We start from the raw sequence: 12,360 nt of genomic DNA, 5'->3' as shown, positions 1-12,360 counted from the left end.
AATCTCTGCCAGGGTCTTCATAAACCCAAGAAAGATTCTGCCTTTATGATGGATGTGGGGCTGGATGCCATGCAGTTTGCCACCAAGGCTATGGCTACTGATGTTGCCATTGGGAGTCACCTGTGGCTCAAGACCTGGAATGTTGATGCAAAATCCAAAACTAATCTGGCAACTGGGCATTTCTTGTGGGAGGGAATATGTGGGGATCCTCTGGAGGAATATCTGATGGAGACCAAGAACAAGACGACACTATCTTCAGGGTCTAAGAAGGAGGAGGAGGAGAGATGTCACTTAGAGTAAATCTTTTTGCCCCTTTTGGGTGCTTGTGGTCCCAAAAAAATAGCAGGAGCCAGTGGTACCAGTGCAGGAAGCAGGGAGAGGCAGAGATTTTCCTCTTCATGATTCTGCATGATTAGTAGCTCATCTCTTTAGGTGGTCTTGTTGCTCTATTTCTTTAAGTCACCTAAATCCAATGGTTGCCCATATGGTGGGGCAAAGCTGCTCTCCCAATACTAGCATTAATAGGATAGGACTGCACAGGTACACCAACAGAGCAACTGCAGTGCTCATGCTGGTGTGCTCATGCAGTCTTAATCTCACCACAGTCCTGCCCCATACAGGTAAGCTATGTCAGTGTTGGGAGGACCACGCCACAGCCCACTACTGCCTAAATGATGTCTAGAGGTGAGCAATTGGAGAGGTTCCCCCCCCCCCCAAATCAGTGTAAAGGTGCTTCTTGTGTGACCCTGTACTTTTGGTTGGTAGCAGGAAGATGCATTGGCACAGCAGGCTTTTGAAGAAGCTCGGAGAAGAACTCGTGAATTCGAGGACAGAGACAGGTCTCATCGGGAAGAAATGGAGGTGAGAGTTTCACAGCTGCTGTCAGTTACTGGTTAGTACTCTACCAAAAATCTAGATTTTTTTTCTCAATAAACTACTGCCTGGAGCATGTTGCTAAAATCTTATGTTTTATTTTGATGTTGTCATTTTAATGAATCCTGTTTGGGTTAAAAGCATTATATTAGTACATTAAGGGTACAAATTCTTCAATCAGTGCAATTTTGCCACTTGAAAGTACATAGCTGCTGATCTTAGAATCCCTAAAGCTAAAACATATTTTAATTTAAAATGATCTAATCCAGCATTGTTAACTTTCACCTCTTGGACAAAGTAATTCAGACTACGTGCCCTATTTCTGCATGTGCCACAGTAGTTACTGCATATGATAGAATTTTGCATTGAATTATGTATGCACATTGTTAAATAAAGAACCAAAGTTTGTCCTATCAATGGTATAGTAGACTGGCATTTATTTATTTTTTTATAGAGCAATGGGGATAAAGAGGCAAATGTGGTACATATCTGTTGAAATATGCATAACATATTATAAAGCTTATTATTCTACATGCAGAATTGATAAAGTTGGTTTGATATACTGTACTCAGATTATATATGTGTTGCATTGGTGTTAATATTGTGGATACAAAAATGCAGAAACATTTCTTGCTCTGACAAGAGTGAGAGAAACAAACTTTACACGATTACCACATATGGCTCAGGGTTCCCTCCACCTCATGGCACTTCCAGCATAAATTAGACCCTGTTTAATACATTTTCACTAATTTGCTGAGTGTCAAGTACCACTGGTACATAATCTTTTGTAGGTTTTCTTTAACAAGATAGCAGGCAGAGAAATTCATGGTTTTCCCCCCATAATTTTTCCCATGCAGACAATTCTCTGTTTTAACCAATATTTTTTGCCCATTTTGTCATTGTCACCTTTACTATATCATCTTTGATCTCCTACTCCAGTAGCAGTTTATACATTTTCTAGATTAGTATATCATCCTTTCCTATTACAATTTTTCCGAATTCTGAACTCATTTCCACAAATCCCTTTTCCTTATTGTCTCTTTTAAATATCTTGTTCACCTCAAAGTACTGAAACCAATCTATAATATGATCCAAAATCTCTTCTCTTTTTTCGGGTGAACTCCTCCTTCTCTAAACTCTATGAGTTCTTTATAAGTGGCCCACTTCTTGTCCATGTTCAAACTTATCACTGAGACCGCCTCAGTTGGTGATACCCATCTTGGGGTTTTTTTCTCTAAAAGATCTTTGTGTCTCTGCCAAACCGTGTATATACTTATGACATGGTCTTCTTATGACATGGACACCTTTGTGCACCCTTGATCTTTCATAATGCAGATATACATGTCATCCAAAACACAGATCAAAACCTTCCAAGCCTAAAATGTTGGTATCTCTTAGCTCCATCCATTTCTTCATCCAGCAGAGGTATGCTGCCTCATAATAAAGTCTGACGTTTGGAAGGGCAAAAACCCCTCTTTCTCTTATGTCTGTCAGATTTTTATAATTAATTTGGGGAGTTTTCCCTGCCAGATAAAGTTTGTCACATTTTCCTTTCACTGTTTGAAACATTTGGGGCTAACAATCTATGGCCTTTTAAATGTGTTTTGGGGAGAGGGGTTATTTTTGCTTTTGTTGGGTGGGCAGTATACACATATACAGGACGCGGGTGGCGCAGGGACATGGGTGGCGCTGTGGGTTAAACCACAGAGCCTAGGACTTGCCGATCAGAAGGTCGGTGGTTCAAATCCCTGCAGCGGGGCAAGCTCCCATTGCTCGGTCCCTGCTCCTGCCAACCTAGCAGTTTGAAAGCACGTCAAAGTGCAAGTAGATAAATAGGTACCGCTCCGGCGGGAAGGTAAACGGCGTTTCCGTGCGCTTCTCTGGTTCGCCAGAAGCGGGTTAGTCATGCTGGCCACATGACCCAGAAGCTGTATGCTGGCTCCCTCGGCCAATAAAGCGAGATGAGCACCGCAGCCCCAGAGTCGGACACAACTGGACCTAATGGTCAGGGGTCCCTTTACCTTTACCTTTACCTTTATACACATATACATACATACATACGTACATACTTGGGAAGTAATACGTGTTTAAAAATACTTCAAAACCAAATTAAATATTTTCCCCTTGTTCATTTCCCCGCAACTTTAATACATTTTAAAAAGTAGTCTTGATCATGGAGTAAATGAAAAGATTATCTTGGCTAGCGTCAGCATTGGTTCTATTTTCATAGAGGGAAGATATAGAAAAGTTTCTTTTAAAAAAATCAAACCATGAAGCACTGCTTTTTTTCACATACATATACAAAGTAGACCACTTAAAGTCTGGAACGATGAAGATTGAAAGTTTCATTGTTATAAATCATACCTTGAGCTGCTGCAAAGTCTGCATATATATATATATATAAATCATGCATCGTTTGAATGGCTTTAATAGATACCACATTTGAGTTCAGTGAAGACAGAGAAACCCTTGCAATACTTTGTCTGCCCCAACCAAAAGTGAGGCGCCAGCCCTTGGGAAGCATTCAGCCAAACCTTAGCAGCATATGAAAATGATCAGAATTTATTCTTTATTTATACAGCTTTCTTTACTAGAAAAGATGTTCCTTTATTTTATAACATGCTGTGCAACATTTTTTTAACTATTAAGAAGCCAGTAGATTATTACATCTGCAAAGAAATCCGACAAAAAATTCTTACTGAATCTTTCAAACATAATCAGTCACATTTTGAATTTTATTTTATCTAATTTAAAGGATAAATCAGCTGAAATGTTCTGGGTTTATTAGAGCTACTATTGTTGATTACCACTTCAAGAAACTGCAAAAACATTTTTTTATAATCTTGCATAAGTGAAAGATTTCACAAATAAAATTATAAGAGCATGTTCAAATAACATTTGTATAAAATAGCAAGTCTCATTTAAAAAAATACAAGACTGACATGTGCTTACTTGAAAGGAGAAACTAGATGTACAACACAAATAATATGGAAACAAGTTATGGCACATGGCTTGAAACAGTATTTGAAAAATGTTTTCTAATTACAGCAGCCAATTAAAGGCTTTTTTCTGAGCAAATAAGTTATATTAGTTATTGATTAAGTTTACACATCTGTGTTAAATGAAGCTGAGATTTTTTCAGCCGCTGAATTCTGCTGCTGGTACCTATTCTGCTGCTTTTCTGCCCTTTCAAAGAATTGCATAATACGCCAACCTAAACAAAGTCCAACATTTCTGGAACTGCAGGGCAAACTAGAATTTTATGCTAAACACCTCATCCAAGCATCCTTCAATCTCTGTAGCAGTTGAACTAAAAGTACTTTGCATATCTCTCTGTCTCTGCTTATGGACAAGCCTGCACAAAGTAAGCATATTTGCATTTGTTGTTGTTGTTTAGTCGTTTAGTCGTGTCCGACTCTTCGTGACCCCATGGACCAGAGAACGCCAGGCACCTCTGTCCTCCACTGCCTCCCGCAGTTTGGTCAAACTCATGCTGTATTTGCATACATTTGCTTAATATGCAAATTTTATACAAGCCATTGAAATGAGTTTTTCATGGTACAGAATGAAGAATATTAGGCCCTTATGCTATTTGATAGCTGTTCTTTATGACAGAAGGTTGACAGTTTGAGAGCAGGATGGATGATAAAAATAAATGACAAAATCATTTTCAGCAAAGCATCTTTGATTCTTTGCTAGTCATGCTTCAATAAGCATAATATGGCAAAATGTCCAAATCAGTTCAGACAAGAACATTACAAACGCTCTGTTTACTGTATATACTTTTGGCTGATGTCATGGACAGGCAATTTCCCAGTGTATTTGTTAATATTGTGGTAGCACTCTCCTACCCCAGCATAAAGGGAATTTGACAAAAAGTTATTTTCTGTTGTTGAAAGACAGTAAATGTGCTAAAGTTTCCAAACTCTCTTCCTATCCTAATGTTTTGTATAATTTTAGTAAAAACAACCAAAATAACAGTCAAAGCTTTAAAGGTGTGCCTATTTAACAAATGTATGTTAAGCTAAATGTTCTAATTATCACTAGCTGCAATTTATTTTGCATATAACTGCCAACTAAGATTTCACTTCATGCATCTGATGAAGCAGGCTTCTGTCCACAAAAGCTTATGCCAGAACTGTCTTCAAGATGTCACAAGAATCCTAGAAACAAACCCCTCTGAATTATTTTTTTAAAAAACCAAAGTTTTGCAAATAAAAGTAGCTGTAGAAATAGAATTCAAAATGGCTCAGATGATGCTTTTCATTGGACCAGTTGTGTCTAGAGGAGGAGGAAAGCAAGCTTTCAACATGCAGCCTGGAGACATCAGAAAGAAGAACGCAATCCAGAGTATGAATATAAGAAATAAATATGTCTTACCCCTTGATGGATTTTTGGAAAGATTGAGAAGCTGGCATCTAACATCAGAATATATGGTGATGGAAGCTTTACTTTGCATGCTTTAAAATACTGAAATTACCAGTTGGCCATTTCCTTTAATAAGGAAACTTTATCACAACATGAAATTGTAGCTGAAAATTGAATCCTAGCCACCTAATACTTTTTCCAGTTTCACTAGTATCATATCTTTATGTCTATGAAAGGCAGCTAAATATCCTACCTTTCCTTATGGGTTTTTCCCACTAGGATAAAATGTACTTTCAGTAGAGAAAGTATTGTTTCATGTCTGGTGGAGATGCTATAAATATATAATTACTATTGATCACTGTCAGTCACTGTCTCGCTGATGCTCAGCCTCTTTCTAACCTGCATTGACTGGAAGAAGTTGCTTATATTACAGTATTGCTTGACTTGCAAAATTGATCTGCATGATACCACACTCAGCATTGATTTTGGACAAAATGTAAAAGGGTTTCTTAGTATGGCATTCAGTTGCACTTTTTATGTATACCATTTGCTGCTAGATAACATCTTTACAGTGCACGTCTTTGTGTGCTTACTCAGAAGTAAGTTCCAATATGTTCAGTGGGGCTTACTCCTAGGAAAGTTGGATTGCAGCCGTAAACAAATAAGGCTGTGCTATTCTGTTGCCATGATGTATGAGAGAAAGTGAACCTTGATTCTGCTTAAGTAACACAGAAGTTTATTTCCCCCCAAAGCATTTCAGTAACAAAACAAAAATGCTTTTGTTTTGAAATGCTAATACATGAGACTTAATACTGTATATCTGTAATTATTTTATTTTGCATTTTTAAAGAAATGTAAAATTGAAACTTACTGTGATACAATTCAAGTTATTTGACATTGCAGTATGTATCTGCCATCACCATCACATTCCAGTGGTTGAATACCCTTAGCAAAATGGTTGTAGCCTCTGTCTATTCTCTTTCTCACTGCATTTTGAAAAAAGTTTCCTTATATGAACTACCTTTTCATTCAGTTTTTCTTTGCCATTTGTGAAACAGCATGAAAAACCTGCTTCTTACACAAAAAGCTGTGTTTGGTGTCAATTGAAAATGAATGACCCTTACAATGAAAGTCACAATTTTTTCCTTTTAAGTAGTGATTTATATCCAGGGTACACTCTTCATATCTCTCGTGGATAGCAAAATGTCATATAAAAAGCAGCTCTTAGCCCACATCATCTACTTCTAGTACAGATTTGGGCATTTCCCCATATCAGGTTGGGCAATAATAATAATTTATATCCCGTCCTCCCCAGCCAGGCTCATAAAATCAGACAGGCTCATAAAATCAGACAATCAATTAAAATACATCCTCAAATCAGATCAGGATCAGAATAAAATCCAATCAGATGGCAACCTGTAGATTAGGGTAGGGGACCTTAAATGCTCACCAGGCCCAACTGTTTGTGCTGAACTTATATGGGCCTGTGAGAAAAATTGGGAGGCCACTTTCATGCAAGTTCTTATGAAAGGGGAGAGGGAGTCAGACTGAACCCCGACCAAAGGCCTGGCAGAACAGGCCCTGCAGAATGAGGGCAAGTCCCGCAGGGCCCTAGTCTCTTGTGACAGAGTGTTCCACCAGATTGCAGCCACAGCCGAAAAAGCCCTGGCTCTAATTGAGGCCAGCCTAACCTCTCTGTGGCCTGGGACCTTCAGGATGTTTTTATTTGAAGACCGTAAGTTCCTCTGTGGGACATACCAGGAGAGGCAGTCCCGTAGGTATGAGGGTCCTAGGCCGTATAAGGCTTTAAAGGTTATGTACAAATTGAGAGAACAGATTTGAATTTTCTGTGGTTTTGCAGAGAATTCTGGGTTATACTTGGTTTGTAAAGCCACACACATTAAAAGAAGCACAAGAAGCTAAGGAACTCCAGTAAGAGCACCTTAAATTGTGTCTCTCTGGTAGCTGCCTGCCTAATCTGCCTGTATGACACAGCCAGCACCATCTGCAGGAGTTGCCGTGAACTGGGTCATGGGGACTTCTTTGTTCATACTGAAAATTGATTAACAGTACAAACTAAGTGCAGTTGCTGAGGTTGAATTTCATACACTCAGACCATGAAACAAAGAACTGTCTGTAAAACACTGTTTATTTAGCTTAACAGAACTAAAGCTTAATTTGTATGTATGGAATCTTGCCTTATTTATTTGCTTTGCTAACTTGAATTGCTTAAACAGTTAATTCGTAATTTTTCATTTTGAGGTAGCCAAGACAATAATATGCAGGTTGAGAGTTAATTTAACTAAAAATCATTTTACAATTTCTGACACATTCAGGACAAGACAACTCCCCTGGTGCCGGCCAATGTCGAATCATAACTAGATGCTTATGATGGTCTTTGTGCTTTTACTAATGTACATTTTGGAGTTTGGCTAACAGGCATGATCTAGCAAGAGTAGAACCCTTTTTTGGTTCAACTTACGTTACAGTGATGTGTTTTAACTGCCTCTCTCTTCCCCACTTCCTCCTTTTTTCTTTTTTCTTTTTTGCTAAATACTGAGGACCATTTGGTATATAATAATTACCAAGGCCTGTCCCAAGGTATTTTTTTCCCTTAGGAAACTGCCAGTAAAACTTGGTTCCATGGTATGATGCATTCCACCAGATCGGGGTGCTCAGCTTCTTAAATACTTAAAAACCAAATATTCCAATGAAGTAATAGGTTACAAAAAAAAATATATGTGCCTATATCAATCTGAAGTTCTGCCCGGTCGTACTAATATAGAGGTGTTTGCTTTTTTGAAGAAAAAAACATTAATATGATACACAAACATGTTATCTTGGTTTTCAGCACAGGCTTGGGCTACAGAAAAGGTGCAGGGCGAGATTTCCAAAGGGAAGGGTACTTTAGGATTCAGGTGGGCAATGAAGACCACCAAAGTTGCTCCTTAACAGGTTTTTCATTAACAGGATGAGGAAAATAAAGAACAAAGCATGAGGAAACAGACAAAATCTTATGGTCCCTTCTATTGCCAGAGAATCCTTTCCCTTCTTCTGCTGGCAACTGGTCAAACTCCTTACAGGCGATTTGTGCAGCATCAGTGTTGACAACTGTCTTCACTGAGATTTCCACTGGCCCTTGGTGGGCTTGGGCCTGATATAAAGACTTGAGCACTTGTTCTTGGGGTCAGCTTCCCAAGACCTTGTCTATGATTATCTGGCAAGGCCAGAGGAATAGTCATAACAAACAGCAGACTCCACTTCTCTTTACCAACAAAGAGTGCAACTGTTAGGAGGAGAGATTTGCAGCTCCTTGTAGCATACAGGAAAAAATGCTGCGACTGATTTCATTTTGAGGCTCTTTCGTAGTCTCTTGGGTATAAAAAGGAATAAAAATATAAGAATGATATCCAACTGTGGCCTCCCACCTGCACAGCAGACTTCTGCTTTTGCAAAAGGCACTTGCTTTTTCTCTTCTCCCTCCTTCAGCTTCCAGTCTGCCTCTAAAATCTATTCTAGCAGGTTAGGGAATCCTCCAGAGCAGATGTGGGGTGGGGAGAGGAGTTGCACCTGGTATCATCATTGCATATCTTTAGGCGCCAGGCAAAAGCAGTCCTCCCAGGCCTTTGGCTAACTGGGGGAGTATTGTTTTTATTTGTTACTATGTTATGTATTTTTGTTTTTATATTGTAAACTGCTCTGTGATTCTCAAATGAAGAGTGGTAGAGAAATATTATTATTTCTAGTTTTGCTTAATGATGTTTGCTTAACCTTTTTAACGGAATTCATTTTTCAATGAAAGCAGGTTGTCAAAAATGTCACTTGCCATTTAATAAATGCATCCTTAGTGCTGTTTTTAAGTTTTTGTCAATTTCCTCTTTTTGTCTTTCTGAATAGAATCAATACTAGCCCAGGTCAGACATAAGGGGAACCACTGGTTTCCCCTCTATGACTGAACTGGGCCACTGTTTCCTTCATGATTTATAAATTCCTGTCTCAGCAAAGCCAAAAAATCACTGCTACAGGTTTTCATAAGGTCTGGTTTTTATATTAGAATATTTGGATGAAGGTGAGTACATGGAAATGGTCTTTATGCCCCCACTCAAAAGAAAAGTACAATTTCCATTCCTGTGGCGTATGTAGAAACTGCTTACAAACGAGTGGCAGAGATACTTGGTTTTCCCTTTCCCCGGATTAAGACTGCCACCTCATATTCTAACCCTTTTAACAGCTGGGAGAGCCCGCCCTGCTAGCTCTATGGGGCCTTTTTTGATTTGAGGAAAAGTGCCATGGCCATTGTGGGGAAGAGCATGGGGATAGAGAGGACAATTTTTGACAAGTATTCTTAATGTTGGTTTAGAATGAATATTGATATATACCATTTGAATCCATATTTTGCTTTAAAATATTCAATACATTTTAACTCTCTTCCTCCTTTCTTCACCTTTCCATGTTAATTCAGGCAAGAAGACAACAAGACCCTAGTCCTGGCTCAACCCTGGGAGGTGGTGATGATCTCAAACTGCGTTAAGTGAACAACGGCTGTGCTATTAGTGTGACGCTTAAACTTGGCAAATGATGGAATTAAAAGACCAGAAACTGTGATAACTGGGTATATACTATAGTCTATTCCCTGACCTGCGGCAACCAAACTATCATGTCCCACCATGGTTTGCACTATGTTTGTGTTGTATTATCTGCATTTCTTTTCTTTAAGCATGTTGCCAATGGGGATTTGAAATTCTTGTTTCTCTATGCAAGCTTATAATTTTGTTGGCACTATTTTAGTGACGAGAACAATTAATGCAGCTATAAAAACAATTCCTCAACTGTAATATTCATTCATTTCAGCATAGGTCAAACGTTGCAGAATAAAGTTTTTTGTGACTTTTTTAAAAAACAAAAACTTTCAAAATAATTTTTATATGGGCTTTTGGAAGTTTGTTTGACATAGTGTTCTTGCTTTTACACATGCATTCTTTGTGGTATTGTCTTTTTATGCACTTTCTCTTTCTTCTTTCAACACATTTTATTCTTTTTACATTATGCAACCTAGACCAAGTAACAGTGTTGTCAATTAATTTACTGAATTACATGTTTATAAACTTTTTAAAAAAACACTCCAATATACCATGAAATATTGTTAACTTAAAGTTAATGTTTTAGATGGCAAAATGTCTAAATGAGATTTTAATCTGTCCGCACGTTCTGTTGTAGATTCTGTTCTGCAGTTACTAGTTGTAGTTAATGTAGTTCAGATAACCTGCTGAAACTGATTGGAACTCATTGCAGTATGGCTCTTCAGGGACTCTGTAAAAATCTGAAATGGGATACTCCATCTTTCTGATTGCATTTGACATTAGTCTATGATGGCTGAGGGTGAAGCTGATGTCTTGAATACAATCATGTTGAAAGTAGCTGCTTAACTCTTTTTGTATCCTATTCTTTAGCTTAGATTAAAATACGAATTGAGACATTTGAATTGTATGCAAAACGGTCTCATATTGGCCCAAAGTTGCCTTTGGTGGGTTTTTTTGTTACTTAACAATTTTGTTATGATATTTTCCAGTAGCGTAAGATTTGGAGAAAATAATTATTAAGGATTGTTCACTTTTGCACTTCAGTCCCTGCTTTCTTCTATTATATTACTCAAGAGTACTGTTTACCAAATCTTGTGTCAAACCAGTTTTGGTTCTCCATTTGTTATGTGGCGTGAACATCAATCTAATCTAAATTATCATTTTAGGCTTTAAACCACAACATTCATTTTCTGTGTTAATGTGAGTAGAATGCAACATTCCTTGTCAATGCTGATAGTTGAATTTATAACAATTACAAATATCTGAACAACCTCCCTGGATATGACAACTCTGAATCTTTTTTTAATACTCTTAACAGTCATCCATAGGTATGACTGATCCATTAAATAGAAATATGTTGCTCATTTTAATATTTTTTCCATGCATTTTCCTCATCCAGTGAAGAAAGAATGGTCCAAAAAGTAGTTTTCTGTTGCTGTTCCATTTTTGTCAGTGATGTTCCTTTCCTTTGTATTTCAAATAGTATGGTGTTTCCTGATTACTTCTGATAGTAGTTTCAAATCATGAGTACACAAATTATACTATTGCATATAAACCTTTGCTGTCTGTGTGTAAATAAACTACCCCCCCTATTATCTAGAATTTGGCTACTTAATGGCCATGTTTGAATGATCATATCTCAGCTTAATAGCCCAATATAAAAATAGATGTTTTGCTCATGCACACAGCCCCTTTGCTACTCTAACTAATGATAGTTACAGGCTTCCTGGTTTTATTGCCTGCATCATCAAGGGAGGAACAAAGGTGCTGTGTGCCCAGGCAATAGACTTATTCACATATTGGCTTGTTGAGCCAAGATACAGTTGTCCAAACTGGGCCACCATGTCTTAATGCTGGCATTAAGATCACAAGCCCTCTCCCTGTGCTAGCTAGTGCAGACCTGCTAAACTTAAAACTTTAAGTTATTGATGCAATTTGATATTTTTTCATAATTTCTATTTAAACAAGAGTTGCATCATCTTCAAACTCATCTCTTTAAGAGTTGCCTTAAGCTTCAGGATTGCTTTTGCTATCTTTTTGTGCTATGTTAACCTTACGTTTATAATAAACTTATGTGAGTGAAACAAAGTGGTTGTAAATTACTTTGCAACATTGATACGTGCCATTGTATACTTAGAGATAAAGGACAGTTTGGCAAATATTCCAAAGTACTATCATTTTTAGGGGACTTGTGGGTTGCTTATTGCGGCATCTCAGGGCTTTTTTAATCCTTTTATTTCCCTTTTAAGAATTTTGCTAATACAAGTTGAGAATAAAGAAGTTTAGTCAAGAGTTAAATCATACAATTAATAGATATTTAAAAGTTACATTTTGTATCTTTTGATTAGGTTCTGAAACATCCAGAAACCAGTTTTGAAATCTACTTCTGACAACTTCCCTCCCTCCCTCCATTGCATTGATAGGTAGGAGTTGCTCATCATCACCAGAGAGCAAGAATGCTCTTCCTCTGAGATCATTTAGCTTGCCCTACAGATCCAATTTAAGAACAAGCAGTCTTTGAGGTCATGAGGCTGTATGA

At 37.8% G+C, this 12,360-nt stretch overlaps 1 protein-coding gene across 4 annotated transcripts in view; it reads left to right on the top strand.

Moving 5' to 3' along the window:
• Positions 1–11,909, top strand: part of CBFB (core-binding factor subunit beta) — a 41,648-nt gene extending 29,739 nt beyond the window's left edge. Inside the window, exons 5-6 of one of the 4 annotated variants that reach the window (XM_081920449.1) lie at positions 769–892; positions 9,704–11,909. In XM_081920449.1, coding sequence (XP_081776575.1) covers positions 769–892; positions 9,704–9,726 — 147 coding nt within the window. In that variant the 3' untranslated portion in view covers positions 9,727–11,909. Of the gene's footprint in view, positions 1–765; positions 893–9,703 lie in introns of all 4 variants that reach the window. The other 3 variants (XM_081920447.1, XM_081920448.1, XM_081920446.1) reach the window with 3 other exon arrangements.
• The last annotated feature ends 451 nt before the right edge of the window (positions 11,910–12,360 follow it).

This window comes from Podarcis melisellensis (assembly GCF_964234715.1).
Source record: "Podarcis melisellensis genome assembly, chromosome: 8".
Lineage (NCBI taxonomy): Eukaryota > Metazoa > Chordata > Lepidosauria > Squamata > Lacertidae > Podarcis > Podarcis melisellensis.
Note: the sequence above shows the minus strand (reverse complement) of the source record. Positions and strands in the feature narration are given on the sequence as shown.